Below are 21,341 nucleotides of genomic sequence, written 5' to 3'. Positions count from 1 at the left end.
TAAAGGCAACAGGAACATGGAATGGAATCTCATCTAGAAAATATGTAAAAAAAAGTAACCAAAACGTTTTAAATTCTGTCCCAGCAATAATGCAATCATACTGCAGTATCCCAATTTTGATAACCTGTGATTTTTTTTCTCAGAGCATGTATGTTATTACTTTACATCTTGAGTAAATGTGCACAACTTCCAGCTCAGGTCTGCACAAAAGTAAGGGTCTGGGGCAGAGGTCTGTTTTCCGAAGAATGAAATCCAATTCAGGCCTCTGCACAGAGTCACGCCTATCAAAGTCTCAGTCATAAAACTGAGAAAAAAAAGGAAATAAATCTGTTTATATAATTTGGTATTTTAAAGTAAAAGAACCAATCAAATTCCTTTGATGTTTTGAGTACCTTCATGGGGACAAAATACCCCAAAAACTCAAAACACCCGAAACCTGAAATACTCTAGAAATAGGAGATTTACAATGAAGTATGACAGATGCTATGAAAGCGTTCAGACTGGTAAATTTTAAGTGCATACAGTTAACACTACTTTCTGGAATTGTTTCTCTAGATGACACAAAGGAATCAAAGGACCATAAGAATGGATGGTCTGGAAGAATCAGAAGTGACCATACTTTTTGTTTCCATTCTTCCCACTAATAAAAACTGCAGAGAGAATTTTTGCCAGTGGAACGGAATGCAAAATCTCTATTATTAGCATTATCAGCTAAATCCTACCCCTCTAAAAGATGGATACCATTCTTTCATCTGTATTTCTCCTCTTACAAACTTCTCATTTTCTGTCCCCTGTGTAGTAAGTGCTGAAATTAGTTAGCTAAGTCGTCTCGACTACATGAAATACTGACTGAAGCCTGTAACCAGAAAGCAAGAGGAAAGCAGTGTTTTTTACAGCTCAGGACTAGGGTAAACCTACAAGGCCTGAGCTTCTGACACTTTGTGTTATGTTTTTAATTTTACAGAATAGGGCTACACATACAAGTGAATGTCAGAGGTAGAAATGTCATCATTTTGGTCATCTCCATTATCTACCTATTTCCTGTTCTAACAGGGGGGGGAAAAAAAGAAAAGCAGACTTTGACAGTAGTCCCAGATCATCTCATTCAATTGTTTATCTCAAAAAGACAGACAGCACCAGCTAGGACACAGTCACATGGAGGCTTATCCCTACACACTCTCCAGGCAACCAGCACCGAAGGCAGCAAGAAAAATTATTGCAGTGAAAGCCCTGCTTAAGCCTTTATGTTTGTCTGCTAGTGGAGTCCTTCCTTCTTCTCATGTATTTTCTTACAAGACTAAAAATACTTCAGTAGCGAAAGCCATTAATAATGGAGATAGTTGTGTTGTGGGGTTTGGTGTCAAGTTAACTGTTTAAAGAAGTAACAGCAAAACATGGGTCTGGTTAACACCGCATCCCCTGTTGAACTCCAAATAGCACCTAATTAACATGACAGGGGGTCAAAATAAGAGTTTGCATTAAACACGGTGCTGATGTGGTCTGTCAGCTTTTCTGACAAACAACTGCTCCACTTTTTGCCGTTTCCCAGTTCACAGCAGCAGCAACATTTTAGGCCAGCAAAAACCACAACACACAGCTCTGATCTCCTGCACCATGTGGGACACGGAAGTCACCCAGGAATCCCTGCAGTGAAGGGATGACTTCTTCTGAGCCTCGTGGGCAAACATTGATCTTAGGAGTCTGTAGATTAAATAAATCCCAGGCCCGGTTATGATTTGCACTGAGGCTGGCCTTACATCCATTTGAGTCTTTTTTACCCTGCTAGGATAGGCTGGAGATGCAAGAACATAGTCCTATCCCTCTTAGGAAGGCATCTCACACTTTGTGTCTCAACCTCTTACTCTCTTAAATGTAACTCACTCTTCAACACAGATTCTCTGAGATGCATAAATGGGAGGGGAAGGTAAAACTCCTGGTATGCTGCTACTCATGATTTAAATCATTACATAAATCTCAACACTGTGTAGTAGAAGGCTAGAGAATAGCCCAACACACCTCTAGCCCCCAGAGGTGGTATCAATGGATGCAGTTTTAGGAACAAGGCTCCAAAGCTAGAGGGGAGCTGCTGCTTTTCAGGTGGAGCAACTGACAAAAACTGAGCTGAACTGCATGTAAATGCTACAGTCTCAGTCTTCTCAAAAGGAACCACATTAGGTCAGAGGAAGCCAAGAGCAGCTGCTTATTGGTATTTGTAGTGATGATGCTATTATAATGCATTACTTTTAAGAAGTTCAAAATCCAAGCACAAGTCAAGCTACTTTCTCTCCAAGGATTTAACAGCCTCCCTTTACCTGTAAGTTTTAAACACACACACTGCACTGTCAGTTATTATGATTAATCATCCCTTTTTGTGGATTTGAGATCCTGTTTCTTAAATCTCCTCCTACTAAGAAGACTAACTGATGACATAAGAAAGAACTGAGACCTTGCAGTATTCCTTCTTGCAAGGCAGATACGGGAGATGGTAGCACACATCATCCACACAACTGGACAAGGACTCCCTACTACAGGTGTTGTGCACTGCCTTTACTTTTATCCTGAGAAATCCTGGGTTCCTTACACAGGCAGGGAAATACATCAGTGGATGAAACCTTCAGACACAGAGTCTAACGTGGAAGGAAAGCCCAAGTCTCACTGTGTGCCAGCCCAAAGGCATGCATGCATGCAGAAAACCACTGACCTATCCCATACAGCCATCTCCTGGAACAACAGACTTCCCTGGTTACTGCCACCCAATACACAGAATTAGAGTGGGTTTTACCCTGCTGAACAGCAGCTGGCTTAAGATACCCAAGAGCATGCATTTAATCCCTGAGCGGCTGTCTTTAAAACAGGAGTGCAATGATATATCATTTTGTGGGACCTGAGCTTTCTGCAGTTTTCCGACGAAATCACCTGGTCCTGCCAGAACACTGTTCTGTATGGCCCCATAAAAGAGCTGCATTCAAAGAAATAAACCCATTGGAATAATGCAAAATACCACCAAAGTATGCTCAACACACACATCAGTCATTAAATACTTACACTCAGTTTATCAAAGGGGATAGATGAACCAACAAAAATGAGTTTGTTCTAGGAGCTATCTTTGGGCCTTTGTACCTGTGGTGCTCCTAACAAAGATGTGAATTGCTTCCGAAGACAGCATTGCACTGTACTGCAGGGACAGATCCTGCCAGATGCCAAGCTGTATGGACACTACACAGTGTCGATACCACCCCAGATTGTCAGATATAACGTCTACTATTTTGGCAGCACATTTACACACACTAATTACAGCAACATCTAACTAGAAGGAAATGTTCACTGGAGCTCTCGCCACCCAGCAGAGAAGAGAGGGCACAGCCTCACCATTGTTAAAGCACTAGCCAGAGTACCCCTGAGGTGTTTGAGGTTTTCACTGACAGGCTGTAGGCTGACACTTAGATACAGATAATAAGAAAGTGTTCTCACAGTACCAGGAGAAATCCAGTCATACATGTTCCCTTTACCTCATCATTTGAATTTTCTTATGCACGTTTATCTACACAACTTAGAGGCTGTAAACTGTCTTCTTTTAAACAGTGTAAATTGCCTTATTTACACCATTGCATTGTGGCCTTTGTATATTTAAAACCCCTTTGATTGCCATTGGCAATTAGATGGATGACCTGAACTGTCCCTGTCTAAAATTAAGCTGCCTGAATTTAAGCAAGGAGTACCACGAGCCAGGCAGTCAGTCCCAAACTACACTGCAACAGAGCAGGAATTCCCACTGGGCTGCCTATCTCCTGGCATTTTGCTGCCTTGCGAAGTACAATACCTTTTTAAAAATTGATTTTGCTTGTCTGTTAGTTTTCCAATTCTGTTGTTCTTTCCTGGTTCTTACATGTCAGCTGCTTTCTGTCCTCTATATGCATGTGTTGCTCACAAACTTTTCAGGTTTGCTTATAAAAAGCAGCCTTGCCCTACCCACAGAACGCATTTACTGTGGATGACCACACAGTCAGGGGATAATCATCTGAAACAACTTGTTCCACTTTCAGTTAGTGTCGCCTGTCCCTCACAAGAACACCCCCAACCCTGAAATCCCAGGTTATTGCATTGTCAACTACTATTCAGAATCTAAAGAGTCATTAAATCCAGAAATATGTTCTTATTCTGAAGAAATTTCATGTTGTCTTCTTATGGTCAATACAGTAAGAAGACAGATATGGTGTGGAGTATCTTGGCTATTATATCAGGAAGGAAAACCATATTACATTTAAAAGGAAGGAAGGTGACAAGTCTCAGTGATTTTAATCCGCTTTAAAAATTAGTATTATATGAAAAACAGGCTAGGACCTTTGATAAATCTGTTGCTCATTTTTACCACTGCATTCTGTATGTGGGCACTCAAGTCAGCACCAGTGAAACTGGTCTCCTGGATAATTTTTCAAAAACATATGATAATAAATTCATAAACCGAGTCAACTGCTAACTTGAGCAGTAAATGCTCAAAACTAGCCCTTGCAAAACAAGAGATGAATGAGGAACATGACAAATAATTTTTAACATTGTAAATGCAAGGCTCTTTTTCTAAATTGAAGGAAAATTGTGAGTTTTATGGAATCATATAATATCTCAAATTGGAAGGGACCCATAAGGATCAAGTCCAACTCCGCTCCTCGCACACTACCTAACACTAAATCATATGACTACAAACTGCATTTAGTGGTAAGCGCTGCCAAACAAGGACTACAGAAATGCTGACTGACCTATTCTCTGAACTTGCACATGTCAAAAGTAAAACAACTCCAGTAAATACTGATACTATCACAAACAGCTTGTGTCATCTAATTAATCACTGGTAGTTATTACAGCCAAACTCTGGATAGTCAGGATACAAACACAATCCATCCTATGTGAACAGTCACCTCTGCAGGCTAACTACTACTTGTTTAGCACATACACAATACATCTCACTGTTGTGGCGGCAAAGAATAAGGCTGCTGTAAGTCAAATTAAAAAGTGTTTAAGCATTTGGAGAACATCTTTACTCTCTGACCATATCCACAGCAGACCACCTAGTCCTGGCTGGAAATGAGATGACAGCAATATCTAAATACAGGTGAGTTGCACTCAGGAAGCCAACAGCGTTCCCTAAGCAGTCCAGAAGGCCAATGTTCTCCCAGCAAGGTAAGAAGAGTTGAGTAGGTACCATTGATTTGGAGAGGTAGATGGTTTCTGATTTGGTGTGGCATCTGCAGGTGTCAGCCCCTGGAGAGAAACAGAAGTGTGAGCTGGGCAGCAAGGACCCGAACAGCACTGAAGCCAGACTAAAGGGTTGTTTCTGTTTCTAGAAGTGCAACCCAGCAGTTGTCTGTCTGTTAAAGATAGCCTGAGAGCCTTCCTCAAAACAAGACTCCTCCTCTTGCATGAATGCAAAGCCTCTTGCATTGCAGGAGCACATCCTGCCCAGCACTGAGCCCAGACAGCACATCCGCAGTGATCAGCCTACTTGCCCCGGATGTCCTGGATGGACAGAATGTGCAGGAGGGCATGCAATGCCTATGGCTTTTCTAGAGGCTGCTCCTTCTGAGCAAAGATGTGTAGGCAATGTTTTCAGGCTGAATTTTGATAGCTGAATATTAATGAAAAGGCTGGAGACCCCACAGGAATACACAAGAACCAGAAACTTCAGGGAGGACGTAGGCTTGCTCTTTTTTCTTTACAGCATCATTAAAAATTCTATAAAAACATGTAAAATGGTTTAAGTTTTCCTTGCAAGATTACTAAGGCCAATGAGGGAAAGATAAACCCTTTGCTCCTCCTCCCCACGCAGTCACACACAATCAAGCTTAAACTTCAACATATGAGCACTTAGAGATTGTAGGTGCCCTAAGCTCTCCCAGGGAGAGACCAGCCACGTCTTGTTCTTAGGCTACTATAAATAAAAGTAAAAGAATAAACCAAATAATTTGACTAATGCACTTCTTGATCAAACAAAAGAATAAAGCAATCTCCATTGCTTCTGCACTACAGAGCAAGCTTCTCTGAAGAAGTACAACCACCGGGTCATCTTTTTTTTCTTTTTTATAATGCTTTTTTTTGCAAAACATTCTAGATCTTCTATTAATGGCCAGTTCATTCCTGCTCTCTGCATCAGCTGCGTTCAAGAGGCACGCTATGCATAGCCCTGCTACACCCAATTGCAACTGTTTCAGCACCACCGGTTGCATTAATTGTACCTTGAGGACACAGGCACATGCCAGCTCCTACCTCACAACCATCTTTAGTCAGGCCTGCGTTATACCATGCTGAGACATCCCTCCACCACAATGGGCACCCATGTACTGTACACAGCTCATCGGTGTGATATATGGTCTCCTTGAGCAGGCGAACCCAACACAAGGGGTCACGGAGCCAGAGAGGGGCCACCACCCTATATTGTTGCTGAGCATATTTCAGACGGTGACACTGTTCCTTCTCCTCAGTCCCACTACACAACCCACAGATGTGGCTTAGTGCTGTGGCCATTCCCTTTTCACATGACTGACAAGCGGCCCATGGCATCATCCAACACGTGGTGCCTCTCTACTGGGGAAAAATCATACTGCACTTGAACCTGAGGCTTCTGAAAGCTGACAGTACTTCCCATGCTCCCATGTTTAGCTGTCCTTTATTCACTGGAGCCTGCATTTATTACTAGTTACAAGTTTGTCCCCATCTACCTGCTCCTTCCTTGCGCCATGATCCAAGTAGTTTCAGAGCAGTCTCCTGGGGGAGCCATGCACTGGAAGGAGACACAGGAGACAGAGTGCCTGTTCGCCTCCAGCACCATCTCCTGCTCCCACAAAAGCAGGGAAATGGGCTGGGAAGGGAGATGTCCAGGCAGTTCTCCAGAGAGCAGGGAAAAAGTCTCTTTTGTGGTCACGCTAAAGGGATTTAAAACCCTGCCCCTCCTGGGAGTTTTTGCTCTTGATTTTCAGTGTTTGGACCTTACCCTGTACAGGGAGGGTTAACTAGATGTTAGAACACGCCTTTTTCAATTCAAAATGGAAACCCTGGAACACACATTAAAAAAGGCTTTTTTTTTTTTCTTTTTTTAGATACTCTAACATTCAGAAGGAATTAGATAACAGCTATAATGGCCCCGCCTACTCTTGATCCTTTCTGCTGCCAGAACATTTTGTGTAATAAATCATGAGAGCACTACATTACTCGGAAGCTAAAAATGGAGCAGTCAGGAGGCAGCACAGAGCTCTGCCTGCAGAATACGGAGTTGTATTTGATAACATCTGCACTTGGTCTGATTTTAAGCTGCCTCGGGTGGGATAACAAACCCAAATGAGGAAGGAAAGGTTCACAGGGTCATTACAGCACAGGCTGGCTTTTAAAATATTTTTCTTTCAACTTCACTTTCATCACATTTTGATTTAGGTTGGGTTAGTTCCTGGAGAGGGTTCCGCTTAACAGAACACCAAGGGCACCACTTACATTTCCCCAAATCCAAGACAGTTGTTGAAGAGTAGTGAAAGGGTGCAGCTGAAAGGCAGGATGCAATATCATCTTTCCTCAAATCAGAAGGGTAAGATCAAATTGTTTCCTCCAGACTGGGAGAGAGTGTTTCTGAAAAACCGGTCCAACTAGCTGTAAATTCTTAACTGGCATTTTATCCCCCTGTAAAATGAGTAACAAGCACTGATCACAGCAGCGGAATTGATAAGGCAGCTCAGGTCTGGCTAAGAGCTGACACATTGCTCCAGTTGCATCCCAAAGCCCAGTCCCAGGCACCCTCACTGTAAGTGATGGCTATCTACACCGAGTAAGTAACCCGGCTCAACACGACACCCACCTGCCTTTGCTGGGCTAACCAAACGGGTCAGCTGAGCTTCTGCTAGGAAATGGTGAAATGAAACTATCTCAAAGGCTTATTTGTAACAAGAATAAGAGGTTTTAGCATCTGCTAGGGACAAGTCTGGGTAACGGTCACAAACAGATTTTTTTATGCTTTAGGCTTTAAGAACAGTTTTAGTTAAAATAGCTGAATTTTGTAGATGGCTAAAAAATAGACCCCGAATGCTAGCACTCACTTCAATTGCATAAAGTAGTATGTTTCAGCTGCTGGCACTGAAAAGGCTTTTGGGACAGATTCATACTGGGAACCCAAAAATAATAAATCAAATGAGGTTTTTTTCTTCAAGTAGTCCTATCATCTAGGAACTAAACATCAGTGAGCGCTGAAATTCACGGGAAGATAATGAAAGTACAGCTGCAGGCTGCTAGTCCGGGGGGGTTTGACACCCACAGCTGCTGGAAAGCACATGAACCAGTGTGCAGATTTCTGGCAGGCCTCACTGCTGTACATTTACCACGTAAATAACCCTGTATGATGCAAAAACATCTTAAGGGTTCTTTCCATATCCAGATGGTATTGTTCTTTCTAGCCCAGGCTGCTAGATGTCTGATCTTAAGGCAGCCTGGCAGGCTACTTAGATTTTCCCCACAGATGTCTCCATGTTTTCTTCTGTGACTGATTTACTGGAACACGAAAAAATGAAAAGCAAAACTCAAAACTGCTACTCGCAGATGTGCACGAACTGCAATTACGCAAAGAAATCAGATGGAGCCATCTCATTAAGAACTGATCAAATATGTGAGTACCTCTTTGAAAAAAAAGAAGAGGAAAAATAACAGTTAATGACTGACATGATTTGAATTAATAGCTATTAAGGCCACCAAGACTGTTATACTCATCAGCCAGTCTGATCTGCAAATACACCAGCCAAAGATACATCAGCACTTTCCTGTTTCCACTGTCTACGCATAGGCGTTCCTTAAGCACATTCATTTAGTCCTTTCATCATGCTGCAGTATTCCAGCTTTATTATTTATTACAGATAAACAAAGATGATTATGATGATCACATATAGTAATTTTTGTGCCTTTCTCTGCATGCTGTAAAGCCAGCAGATTTACGAATGACCTGATCTGCTTTCTGTGGCATTGCTTGGAATTCTGGCCACAAACCAGCACCAAACCATAACACCTACTGAGCAAAAACTGAGCAAAAACAGGGACAACTAAAACATACCAGTAGCACTCAGCTCACTAGCACTTTCTGTCTGTTTCCCACTCAGATTTCCCTTTTTAGAAATCATTTTATCCGAGTTCCCTGTGAATATGCTCTCTGCACTGTTTTCTGTCAGGTATCTTAATCAGATTTTAACTCTACAGTGATATAATGAGTTAAGTAAAGCATTTACTCTCCAGCTAGGGACCATCACACTACCTGCTTTAGTGCAAAGCGTATTAACTTTGCAAAGCACTCCCTCACTTAAACACTTAACTGCTGGTTAATACTAAAGTGTGGACCATTGATGATAGCATAAAGGTCTTCTTTGGTTTACTTACATAGAGATTACAACTGCACATCCATCTGTTGCCAGTAGGCATCCTTAACAAATGTAACTTAAAAAAGACCTGACCCAAACTTACAAACTACTTTTTACTTCTAAAATGCAATAATTTTCCCATATATCTAGCAGATCAGAATCATTAGATCAGCTGTCTTCCTCCTGTCACTAATCAGGTCAGGAGTATTTCCTCAGTTCTAGTCTCCCTGGGCTTGAAGCCAGACTGAAAGCACATTTTGGACCTGGACAGGCAAAAGATTCCAGGGACAAGAAAAGTTTGGGCATTGCCCTGGATGCTAGAGTGGAAGTAAAAGATGCAAAACTGAAATGAGACTCCAGGGGCTGATATTCTGTTCCTACCTCAGTCCCATGCTGCTTTGTAACCAAATACCGTTTCTCATAAACACCATGGTCATGAGAACGGTGTAAAGTCCCTGGAGGTGCTGCGGTCTCCACACACAGAAGCTAGAAGGGCTCCACAGCTATCAAACCACAACAGGATGAGCTGGGAAAACAAACTCCCTAGCTGATCTCAAGTTTTGCACACAGTTTTCAAGGTAAAAAAGTCAACACAAACAGGTGACTTCTTGAGCTAGACTCCAAGGATTGTAAAAACAAACAAAAAAAACCCCACAACAACAAATCTGCATTGCTATTCCTCTACATATGGAGGGGAGCAAGAAAGAAGAAAGTAAAAAAAAAAAAATGAAGTTTCTAAGACTAAGGTCTTTCTAGGCATTTTTTTTTTTTAAAAAGTTAATTGAGTTCTAATGCAGGAAGAACATGCAGAACCTATTGTAAGGATCTCTTCTAGGAGGAAAGGGTTGCTGATAATTTTTTTCTGGTTGGTAATTATTGTCTTTTAATGTGTGGGGTGGGTTATTGGGGCATGTATGTTCATGATAGAACTTCTTAGCTCCTTAAAGCATTGCTTTGATTAAGAGTCAAGCTCTGTAATCTAAGGACCCTATATCATAGAATGGTTTGGGTTGGAATGGACCTTAAAGATGTATTATGTGGACCATATGTCCTAGTTCCAACCCTCTACTATAAGCAGAGACACCTTCCACTAGACCAGGTTGCTCAAAGACCCATCCAACCTGGCCTTGATTTTTTTGGGCCCTGAAAAGGGCCTTTGTGTGGTGCTGGTGGGGGCTGGCCAGCCAGCTGCCTTAGCAGTCCTGTGACTCTTGCCGGCCCTGGTGGGACCTGTGCTGTTGCCACCTGCCTTCCTGAGCAGCATCATGGCCTGGATGTTAGGCAGAACGCTTCCCTCTGTGATGGTGATGCTGCCCAGCAACTTGTTGATCTCCTCTTCACTGTGTACCACCAGCTGCAGGTGACAGGGACGATGTGCATCTTGTCACATACCACATTGCCCACCAGCCCTGGGATGTCAGCCGTCATTATAACATGCATAACCGCTGGCTTAAACAGTGTTGAATCATGAACTTAATTCACATGCATAAAATCCAGAGACAACAGCGAGATCAAATACTATTTCCAAAAAGGCATGTTTTGCAAAATGTCTTCTAATGAGAATGTATTTTGATAAAATATTACTGTCTCCATGATATGGATATCTGGGCTGTTATTCTAACAATAATTGAACTACTTCTTTTAAGTTCAGGAAGTTTAATTTTATTAAGTGACTGCAATGTACCATATTCATAAACAAGTCATGAAGACTGCAGACCAACACTGACACGGTTAACTTGCACAATAAAAGGAGAGATTAAGCTTGTCATCTTCAACGCACTTGTGTAATCAATTTCTTTTGGATACTGAAGATATGAACAAAATGGTGCTTTCATTTAATTTAAACACTAACAAAAAATTAACATTTGGACTTTAGTCAAGCAGCCAGGAATTACTTCCACTGCTCATACTGTAGTGCTTATACTCCTGCTATAAATAAGTAGCCTAATGACATTCAAACAATCCAATCTGTCAAAACAGGGACACAGAATAAAAAACTATTTTAATACTCTTGCCATTTCAGCATGCCAGAAGTCAATTAGTGGTATTAACATTTGAGTTTTGAGACCCAAACCAAGGTTGGTTTCAGCAGCTCTAGACAGTATAAGGCTGCAGAGCAAGGACAGTCAAAGTAGAATTTCAGTATTTTAAAATAGTAAGAGTCCCTGAGATTGAAGACCTTGTTTTAAGGAAACAACCAGGAACCAGGAGATGTCAGATGGCATACTTTTAAAGTTTTTGTCTTCTGTTTTACAGGTCTCAAAATTCTTATTTGCCCAGGTTTTCCCAGCACTTGAGAAACTAGAAACGGTATTTAAAAGGTGAGAACTTAGTGTGACTATCTCAAAAAGAAGTCACTCTAAAACCAGCAGAGTGTAGCAAGGGTCCCTGTGAGTGCATGCTGCTATTAATATAAGCAACTTGTTTAGCTAATATTATATTTTATCTTCAAACAATGCTCACAAGATGCCATTTTTCACCTCAATAAGAAAATTGTTGCATTTAATATTTCCCATAACACGATGCACATGGTTTACTGATGTATCTCCAGGAGGCTGTAAGAGGAAAAAAGCAGTCTCCACCCCTCCAAGTGCCAGCTGCAGCATCACTGCCAGACCTGAACAGGGGGAGCAGGCAGCAGCTGCCTGCGGCCCCACTTCAGCCAAGTGGGGTCCAGCCTCAAGAAATGAGGAGACTAAGCCTTATGAAAGGCAAGCCCTAGAATCTGTTGGAAGTGCCTGAGTTGGCACAAAAGAGTCACCTTTAATTCTAGGCCTAGGCCTTACTGTTCCTCTAGGGTCCTCTGGTCCCCTCAAACTGATTTTAGCAGCTCAGCAAGGATGGAGGCCAGCACTGGCAGACGGCGGTCCCAAGTGTTTGCTGGAAGGCTGTCAGAGCTACCATCCTCCCTCCTGCCTACCTGCAGACAGGCTTTCTACCAAAGCAATGTCAAACACAGCCAGAGAAAGTGTCACTGCAGGTGGGTCAAGGTAAAGGACTCGGCAGCCAGCTCAGCCAGCTCCACATCCACCACAGCCTCCTGGAGATCATCTCCACTAATCCAAAGGATCATCCTAAATAGCAAGCTCTGTACCAGCCAAAGAAATCCAACCAGGAAAACTTAATGGGAGATACAGTGCTCAAGATGAGATTGGGTTTTCTCCCTGTTTGAAAAACTCCAGCAAGACTACAGATTGCACACACACTAATTAAACCCTAACGGAGCCTACAAAAAAGAATTAGGATGGAGTATCTATTGCACATACAGTCTTTCTGGGCCTTTCTGCAACTACAGTTGGTCCTGCACTTGGGTCACACCAACCCCACACAGCGCTACAGGCTTGGGGCAGAGCGGCTGGAAAGCTGCCTGGGGAAAAGGACCTGGGGGTGCTGGTTGGCAGCCGGCTGGACATGAGCTGGCAGTGTGCCCAGGTGGCCAAGAAGGCCAACAGCATCCCGGCTTGTATCAGAAGCAGTGTGGCCAGCAGGACCAGGGCAGTGATTGTCCCCCGGTACTGGGCACTGGTGAGGCCGCACCTCAAATCCAGTGTTCAGTTTTGGGCCCCTCACTGCAAGAAGGACACTGAGGTGCTGGAGCGTGTCCACAGACGGGCAACGGAGCTGGGGAAGGGTCTAGAGAACGAGGCCCGTGAGGAGCAGCTGAGGGAACTGGGGTTGTTTAGGCTGGAGAAAAGGAGGCTCAGGGGGGACCTTATCACTCTCAACAACCACCTGAAAGGAGGTTGTAGGCAGGTGGGGGTCGGTCTCTTCCCCCAAGTAAGCAGCAACGGGACAAGAGAAATTAGCCTCAAATTATGCCAGGGAAGGTTAGATGGGATATTAGTAAAAATTCCTTCACTGAAGAGGTTGTCAAGCATTGGAACAGGCTGCCCAGGGAGGTGGCTGCATCACCATCCCTGGAGGTGTTCAAATAACATGTAGATGTGGCACTTAGGGACATGGTTTAGTGGTGGATGTGGCAGTCCTGGATTAATGGTTGGACTTAATGATCTTAGAGGTCTTCTCCAACTAGATGATTCTATGATTTTTTATCTAGAGGAAAACCAGGATACTTGTCCATCCACTGAGATCATGGCAACACTTTTCACAGCTGTTTTGGATGTCATCTGCTCAATACAGCTGTTTTGTCCAGACCATGGGACAGGCTGCCCAGAAAGGCCATGGAGTCTCCTTCCTTGGAGATACTCAAAGCTCAACAGCAACACACCCAAACCACCTGCTCTAACTGGACCTTGCTTTGAGCAGGAGATGGGAATAGAAGCATCCAGAGGTCCTGTCCAGTTTATCTGGTTCTGTGATTCATCGCTCCCCTAAAAATAGCAAGCTGAAACTGTGCAAGATGTTAATATGAAAAATAATGAACATAAAAGTCAAAGGAGGTAATATTTGGTAGGGTTAAAATATGGAAGAAATCTTAAACTGTAAATTTTGAGGAAAGACAACAGACAAAGTTTTAACTAACTCCTGTTCTGCTGTAATCCAGACCAGTCATTTGCAGTTCACCATTGTCAGATACTACTTCAAGAAAGAGGCTTTAAAATTTTAAGCTAAATATAACTTTTAAACAGCAAGAAAAATATTCTAAAGTGTCTTATGTTTAGTGAATTTTTATCTATTAGAGCTCAATTCAGCTCTCATGAGGTCATAGTCCATCCATTATTTTTAGTGCAATCTGGATCATGACCTAACTTAGTTGGCTGATCAGCCTGTCTTTTTAGTGTCAGCATTTTGGATAGTCACAGTTATGGCCAAAACTAATTACAGAGAGTCTCTCTCAGGCCATTCCACTTTTAGTAAGGTCCCCATGTTTTTTTCAGGAGGTTAAGTGACTGCATCAATTACTGCAGTAAATCATTGACTTCAAAGTGAGTTTACTTGCTCTCTGCTGCCTAAGCTCATCCACCTAACTTGTTTTCTTTAACTGTGACACCTAATTGCTATCCAAGCACTCTATATTCCGTAGAAAGACAAATGAGTTGTCATTTAAAAGCTTCAAATTTTCTGGAGTGATTTTGGGCTGATATATCTAGATCTCCCAATAGTAACAGCTACAGACAGATCAATGTTTTTGCATCAGAGATAAGACTCTGCTTTCTGACTCCCACTCTTTCGGAAAGTGGACTAACAGAGTTTCCACTGCCATAGTAATTCATTAAGAGGACACTGTATTCGGCAGTGATTGTCAAAAGTAAGCACGCCAGAAATTTCGCATCAAAATTATAGATAGAAAACCCAGTTTCTGTAAAAACGCAGTGAAATTTGAAATGAAATAGATTATAGTTACCTCCACATAAGAGACAGAGTTTGAGCACCTCCATTCAGCAGAAAATTTGCTGTCTCTCTGGAAGCAACAATCATACTGACTGATAAATAACTTCCTGGCCCCACTGAACTTCAGCTCACAGGAAACATGGAAACAGGAAAGGAAATTAGCTCTCTCTTGCAATCACCCAGAAGGTTACAGGGTATTAAGAAAGAGGTAATGTGGATTTACCAGAGACAGATCATGTCACTTTTCCTCCTACAACAGAATAAAAGGCCTTTCTGCAAGACAGAAGTAGATGATGCTCTGTATCTTCTGTTAATATACAGCTTTTTTTATGCTCTTTCACAATAAAAACCAGAAAGTGCTTCTCAGTGGTTTGCTGCCAAACGGGAAGGCTGTACCGTGTGATACTCGCTTACATCTCAACTAAGACAGTGAAATAGAAAACATGAATTTTCTACACACAGTACAGACAGCAGCTGGAAGGGCTGCAAGCACATAGGAGGGCAGAATTGGAAGTTAAAAGGATTTGAGAAACCTGTTGGAATGAACTTAAAATAATATGATAATACTGTATGAGCAAATGAAGATGTAATTATCAGCTGCACAAATACAACACGGAGAATGGATGGATGTGGACATCGGACAAGGTCACAAATATATATGTCCATGTCATGCTGTTGCAAAAACAAACAGCCAAACAAACAATGTCCCTAAAACAAACTTCACCTTGGAATCTATAAACATTAGCTGAAGCATTAATATCTACAGCTGAAACAAGAGTATTGCACCCAGCCTGGGCACAGCACTTCTGAGAAAGCACAGACTACCGTAGGGTGGCCAAAGAAGAACACAGATAATTAAATGTAATGAGAACAGTAACTGGAGCTGTTGCATTTAGTTCAGGATTCCTCTGCTCCCCTTCTCTGCTACTGCACAGGATCCCTGACCATATTACATCTTTCATGTGACTCCCATTCCCGTTACTCATCCTGTATCACAGACTAGTCAGATGATGTTTTCCATAGTACAACATGGGAAATTTTGTTCTACAGAAATGCTGGTTTCTTTAACAGCCACATCACTGTTCTCACAGGGAAATGCATCTGCAAGTTATAAATGGGACAGCCAGCATCAGAACTAGAACAGAGGCCCTGGGTTCAGATCACCCCACTAAAAGCACAGCTAATTTCCTTCTTGCCTACAGCCTTTATTTCAAATGTATAGCCAGAGCAAAAGTAGGGCTGTGACCTTCAAGGTGTTCTCTCTGTCCCTCATGATTTGATTGATACAGAAAGGACAGGGAGGCACAGCAGTGGTTCGGCGGCATTACAGTTTCTACTCTAAATTTAGTGACAGGGAGGAAAAAAAAATTCAGATACAGAAAAGGAGAAGCCAAAGCGATGTGCTTGGAAACAGAGCGAAAAATGCAGTGGTGGGAGAGTGTTGCTGCTAATTGAAGAACTCCCTGCAGTGGATAGTCCTAGAGATTCCAAATGCAGACATGGGAAACTAGCACCAAAAAGCTCAAAAAAAAATTATAAAAGCATGTCTTTTCTTTTTGTGTTAATGAATATCTACCAAGCATACAAAAATCTAAAGCAACAGATGTCTTAGAATGAGCATGGGTATCCACAGGGGCCCATGCTTCTTTGTTGTACTTCACTAAAACTCAAGTAAAAAACTTAAGAGATTCAAACAGCCTCAGTGTTTTCCTACTACGTGATGCTGCACATACCCGTATTTTCAGCTCACTAAATGCTGGGGAAACGCTACACCTTAAGAGGAGAAATATAGGAGTTTTGACTCGGGAATCTCTGCTCCTCAGGCTGAGGGAATGTTATGAAAATGTCTGAAGATAAACTTCTCTCTGACTAGATAGCACAAACCTTCATCATTTCAGCATCAGTGCCTGCAGGAACCTAAGGCCACCCTGCCCCGCCTCAGAAAGTGTTTTCTATTTACTCTTTTCAGTAAAACATTAAGTTCTTTTGCCATGGGTAAAACCTCCACAGTGGTGTGTGCCTGCTCTCCTGTCAGAGCCCAGCGGTGGGGCTGGCTGCGCTCCCAGACTGAAGTCAGGGACGTGGCAAGCAAAAGCCCCACCACCAGCCCGAGAGAGACCTCCAGCTACTCACATCCCCTGAAGCCCGGGCACCGCTGCCACCTCAGCCTCCTGTGTGTGCCCGGTGCCAGAGCAGGAGCGTGCTGTGCCGTGGGCTGGGACGTGCCTTCCTCTGTCATCCCCTCCCTTACGTAAGCAAAGGTAACCCAGAGGCCACAGCCATTTCTGCTTGAATACATGTCATACAAAATATCTTCAGGCACACAAGCCCTTTTTTGTTTGCTTCAGATACAGTTGCCTGATAAGGAAAGCAGAACCCCTTTAGCCTTGAGAATGGACTGTGCTTACAAAGGCATCCCCATCCCCCAGCCCCTGCTGACAGCAGGCTGGGGCTGCAAGACAAACATAAGGCACCTCTCCTTCACTTTGCCAGGGGGGCCAAGAGAAAGAGTTTCAACCTTCCATCACAAAACAGCCTATGTAATATGTAGCTGTCAGCAGCAAACTACCGGTCAGCTACACAAAACGAATTTATTACTGATTTTCTATTTGGAGGATCATTCTAAAGACAAATGAGGGATGCATCAAGAAATCAAAAAGGAACACTTGTAAGTTTTATAAATCAGACAAAATCAAAACAAATCTCTTCCCAACAATCTTTTACAGGATAACGTACAACCATATGAAGTTTTAATGGATACAGGTTGAATATTTGCTCCACAGGGCACAGGAGAGAGGGGGAGACCACTAGGCTTTTTTTCCCTTTTCTTCCCAGTTCTCCTCCCCATTAATCAAAGCACGTCCTCTCCTGTGGCACACATAGTAGCTATGTGAGCAGGGTCACCCTCCCTTTTGGATCTTTTCTCCATCTGTGAGAGCCATTTGTGACTCTCCAACAGCAAGAAACGAATCATAGACAAGTCTGCACCCGCACAGGTGATGCGGGTTTGGAAAGGACCATTTGAAAGACCACAAAACCAAAAAATAAAAGTGCAAAATCTACAGGTATCAAGAGAAACCCAGTAATAACCAGCTGGGAGTACACAGATTCACTTGAATGAGATTATGTGCTGTCATTTTCCATCAGTCCTCTCAACCGATTGCAGCATTTGATACATGCAAGCAAGATTCTCAGGCAATGGCAGATGAACAAAACTAATTTCCTCCATAATTTGAAAGTCATTAGGATGCATGTACCAGAAGCATCAAATTAAGCACCCATGACAGGATCAACCTCCATCATCCCTCAGGTTTCTGCAAATTAACATTGCAAATTAAGTATTATAGTGAAAGAACTTCCAATCTGTTTCCTTGGTTAGAAATGATTTTATTATGCCTACTTTTAAAACACAAAATGATCAAAAGCTCTCTTTTTTTATATAGCTAACAAAGCTGTAGTTAACAAAGCAATATTTTACTACTCCATGCTACAGCTGCAAAATTATGATGTGAATGTAGAAACTAAAATTCACACTAAAACTCATCTCTCGCTTGGTTTTTGTTAAACCTGTTAATAATACTTACATTACCAAGGATTGGTAGATACGGTAGGAAAGTACAGTTCACAAACAATCAGAGGTAGGAGGAAAGTGAGAAAAATGCAGCAGTACCAACGTTCAAACAATTTTATCTATCTGTACTGTTTGTAAATCAAGACATTCTCTAACTTAAGGCTTCCAGCCTGCCAAGCACTACACACATTGCTAGATCAAAGCATTCAGAAGCACATGGGCTAAACAAACTTTCATGATATTTTTGATTTGTTGACCAAAGACAGATAACCTAGAACACTATGGCAGTATAAATACTACCAATCACAGAACAAACAGGCTCTGTATATTTGCCAGTTCACTTGGCTATCATAATCTTTAACATAAAATATAATATTCTGGCTTAGGCTTGCTGGATTTATTTACAAAGTAAGACAATTAAGACTGGGAGAACAGATCTGGAGAATATGTCTCCTCATTCAGGATGCCTCAGAAAGATAGCGAGTCTTTTTGAAGCATTGCTATGTACAAGAAAATATACAGAATGATAAAGAGAGGAAGCAGAAAGACACCCCACAGCGTAAGGTTTATGTAAATTGAAACTCAAGTCTGTATATGGAAAATGAGAACAAAATATTTATTGGATTCTATTCACTTGGAACATAAAGCTGGAATTATAATAGCAAGTGTACTCAGATATATGTTTGAATGCCAGGAAATTACTCCAGTACAACTTCTGTCTACTACAAAGTATATATTAGTAATTTAGCTCAAAATGGTGTTAGTATTTCTAAGTCTCCCAAGTCCTCTTTTCTCCCCAGGCCAGTTCAGCTTCTGCTACCACTCCGTGTACTGTACACACAGCATCTCACAAAAAAGCTGAAAATTGCTAATAAAAACTGGTAAAAGAAAATATTTTAAAACTGTGATTTTTTTTCCCCCGGATGTTATTATAGATTAACACCACACACACAAGTAGAAAAGGAGAAATGCAGACGTAAAACACACATAATGCTAGACCTATGCATTTCCAAAAGGGAAGACTGCCACAAAGGATTAAGTTATTTTCCCTGTACAAAAAGTACATAAACACTACTGAAAATAGAACTGTATGTTATTAGCCCCCTCATATTCCATTCTCTCCTGGCCACTTCAGAGCAAAGTGTTCCCCCTCTTTCATAGCTGTGTACGATCTCAAAGTATCTAGTATGCCAATAAACTCCAAACACTATTTGGGAAGTCCTTTTTGAACTATTGTCGTACTGCGGAGCAGTTGCAGCTCCATACTTCAGTCCATAGCCCCAGGAGACCATTGAAACAAGGGGGCCAGTTTACATACTTCATCTTTTAATGAGTTAGAAGTTTAGGAGAAGCTATGATTTCACACAAAATGTCACCCTCATGGCTTCTCCACAAGCCACGTACATCACCCTAATTACTTTAAGTACCTAAATTCAGTTGTGTAATTTTGAATCAATTATTTTTTCCCCCTTCAAGTAGGAAATCAGGACTTCAACGCAGAATGTATAGACATGCACATCCAAGTGTGTGCATTTGCTTACAAAAATGTTCATGCTTCATAAACCTTCTGCTAAGGTTTGACTCTCACTGGATCATAAATATCTGGAGATTGAACAAAGAGGATTTTCACAGAGTAAACACTTTAAAGCTCAGAGCAGGATTTTATTTCCTGCTGTTACACAAGCAGTGAAATATACTCTGGAACTACCAAACACATGTCCCAGGACTTGTCATATAACAATTGATTTCTTCATCTTCCCAACTGTATCACAGATACTCATTTCAGCCAAGGACTGCATGTTCTTATCATCTACCACAACCAACTTCTTCTCTAGTCTATGGGCCAGATACAAATTTATTCTAACCTGAAACCAAAATTCAGGAGAAACACTTCATAGCGAATTACTATCCACCAACCAAGCATCTCTCTTGGGAAATATTAGGCAACATTTTTGCCACCTGATCTTCCCAGAGGAACAAGGACAGCTTTATTTCTGCTTCACACTCCTTCAGTAGCGTAAACTGCGGAAAAATTCAGGTTAACATGCATCCACCCTGTCGCTTCAGTCTCACCTTTCTCCCAGCCAGCATTGTCTCTCTCAGGTAGCTCTAGTAGAGGAAATTTTCACCTTTATAGCCAAATCCTGAAGTTCTATGACAGGATTTACAAACAGCAGAAGCAGCTGTTAATAATTCTGTGATGAACATGCAATGAATTCAATCCTGAATCCAATTCTGCAATCATTACCTCTGAAGCCATAGGACCTCTTGTTAAGGAGAAAGATTGCTGCAAATATCAGAAAAAGCTGTGTGTCTGGGTCACTGGTTTAAGCTTGTTTCATTCCAAAAGTACTTTCAGGAAGTCTGTGTCTGTTCACGTGCTGTCCTGCAGGGGAGAACCCTCATGAATCAAAAAGAAGAGATGAAATACGTTCTTGTTTTGATTGAAAAAGAATAGCCAAACAGCATCAGGCTGGAAAGTAATACAAGAATGTAATTCCAGTTGAAAGTAGATACCTTGACTCTGAGAAGAAGTTTGAAGGCAAAACCACCTCAGATGAGAATCTTACTTTAACTAAGAGGGTCATTGCTGCTTTCCCACACAGCTGCAAATCAGGACCCAGTATATGCAATAAAAAGCAAAAAGTTCATTTATCAGCTGGAAAAAACAAAAAAACAAAAGCTCTTCCAAATTAATAAGAAAAGAAAGCTGATAGTATTTGCCTTCTATTTTACACTTCTTAAAATCATGTCTGTCTTTTTCCCCTTTTTATCTTGTTTCCAAATTATTATTTCTCCCAGTCTTCTCAAGAGCTCCATCTCTGGGCCTATGTGCAGCCAAGCATGTTCAATCACAGGAAAAAAAAAAAATACCCAAAGACTTGCTCCTCTGAAACACACAGGTGAAGACATGTCTTCAGGTAAGGTGCAAATATTTCTGTACTTCTCACCTCTCTGGTTCTTACCCGATACCTTGGTGTCAGTCTCAGGTAGCTCTCTAGACCTTCATCTGTCATGATATGTACTACATTGTAATACAGAACCAGCTCTAAGTTTCTTGCTTGCAGTCAACATTGTGAAGTACAACTCCGTGTGAAAGACAA

General features: G+C 41.8%; 1 protein-coding gene across 2 annotated transcripts in view; it reads right to left on the bottom strand.

The window, feature by feature from the left end:
* The window catches only part of TMCC3 (transmembrane and coiled-coil domain family 3), a 147,828-nt gene that overhangs the window by 95,961 nt on the left and 30,526 nt on the right, over positions 1–21,341 (bottom strand). Inside the window, exon 1 of one of the 2 annotated variants that reach the window (XM_056340415.1) lies at positions 5,198–5,309. The exons of the other annotated variant lie outside the window; for it this stretch is intronic. Within the exon in view, the coding sequence (XP_056196390.1) occupies positions 5,198–5,200 (3 nt within the window). The 5' untranslated portion in view covers positions 5,201–5,309. Of the gene's footprint in view, positions 1–5,197; positions 5,310–21,341 lie in introns of those variants that run through there. 2 annotated transcript variants of the gene reach the window in all.

Source organism: Falco biarmicus, chromosome 5 (genome assembly GCF_023638135.1).
Source record: "Falco biarmicus isolate bFalBia1 chromosome 5, bFalBia1.pri, whole genome shotgun sequence".
NCBI classification, from domain to species: domain Eukaryota; kingdom Metazoa; phylum Chordata; class Aves; order Falconiformes; family Falconidae; genus Falco; species Falco biarmicus.
The sequence above is the reverse complement of the archived record's forward strand: the minus strand, read 5'-3'. Positions and strand labels throughout refer to the sequence as shown.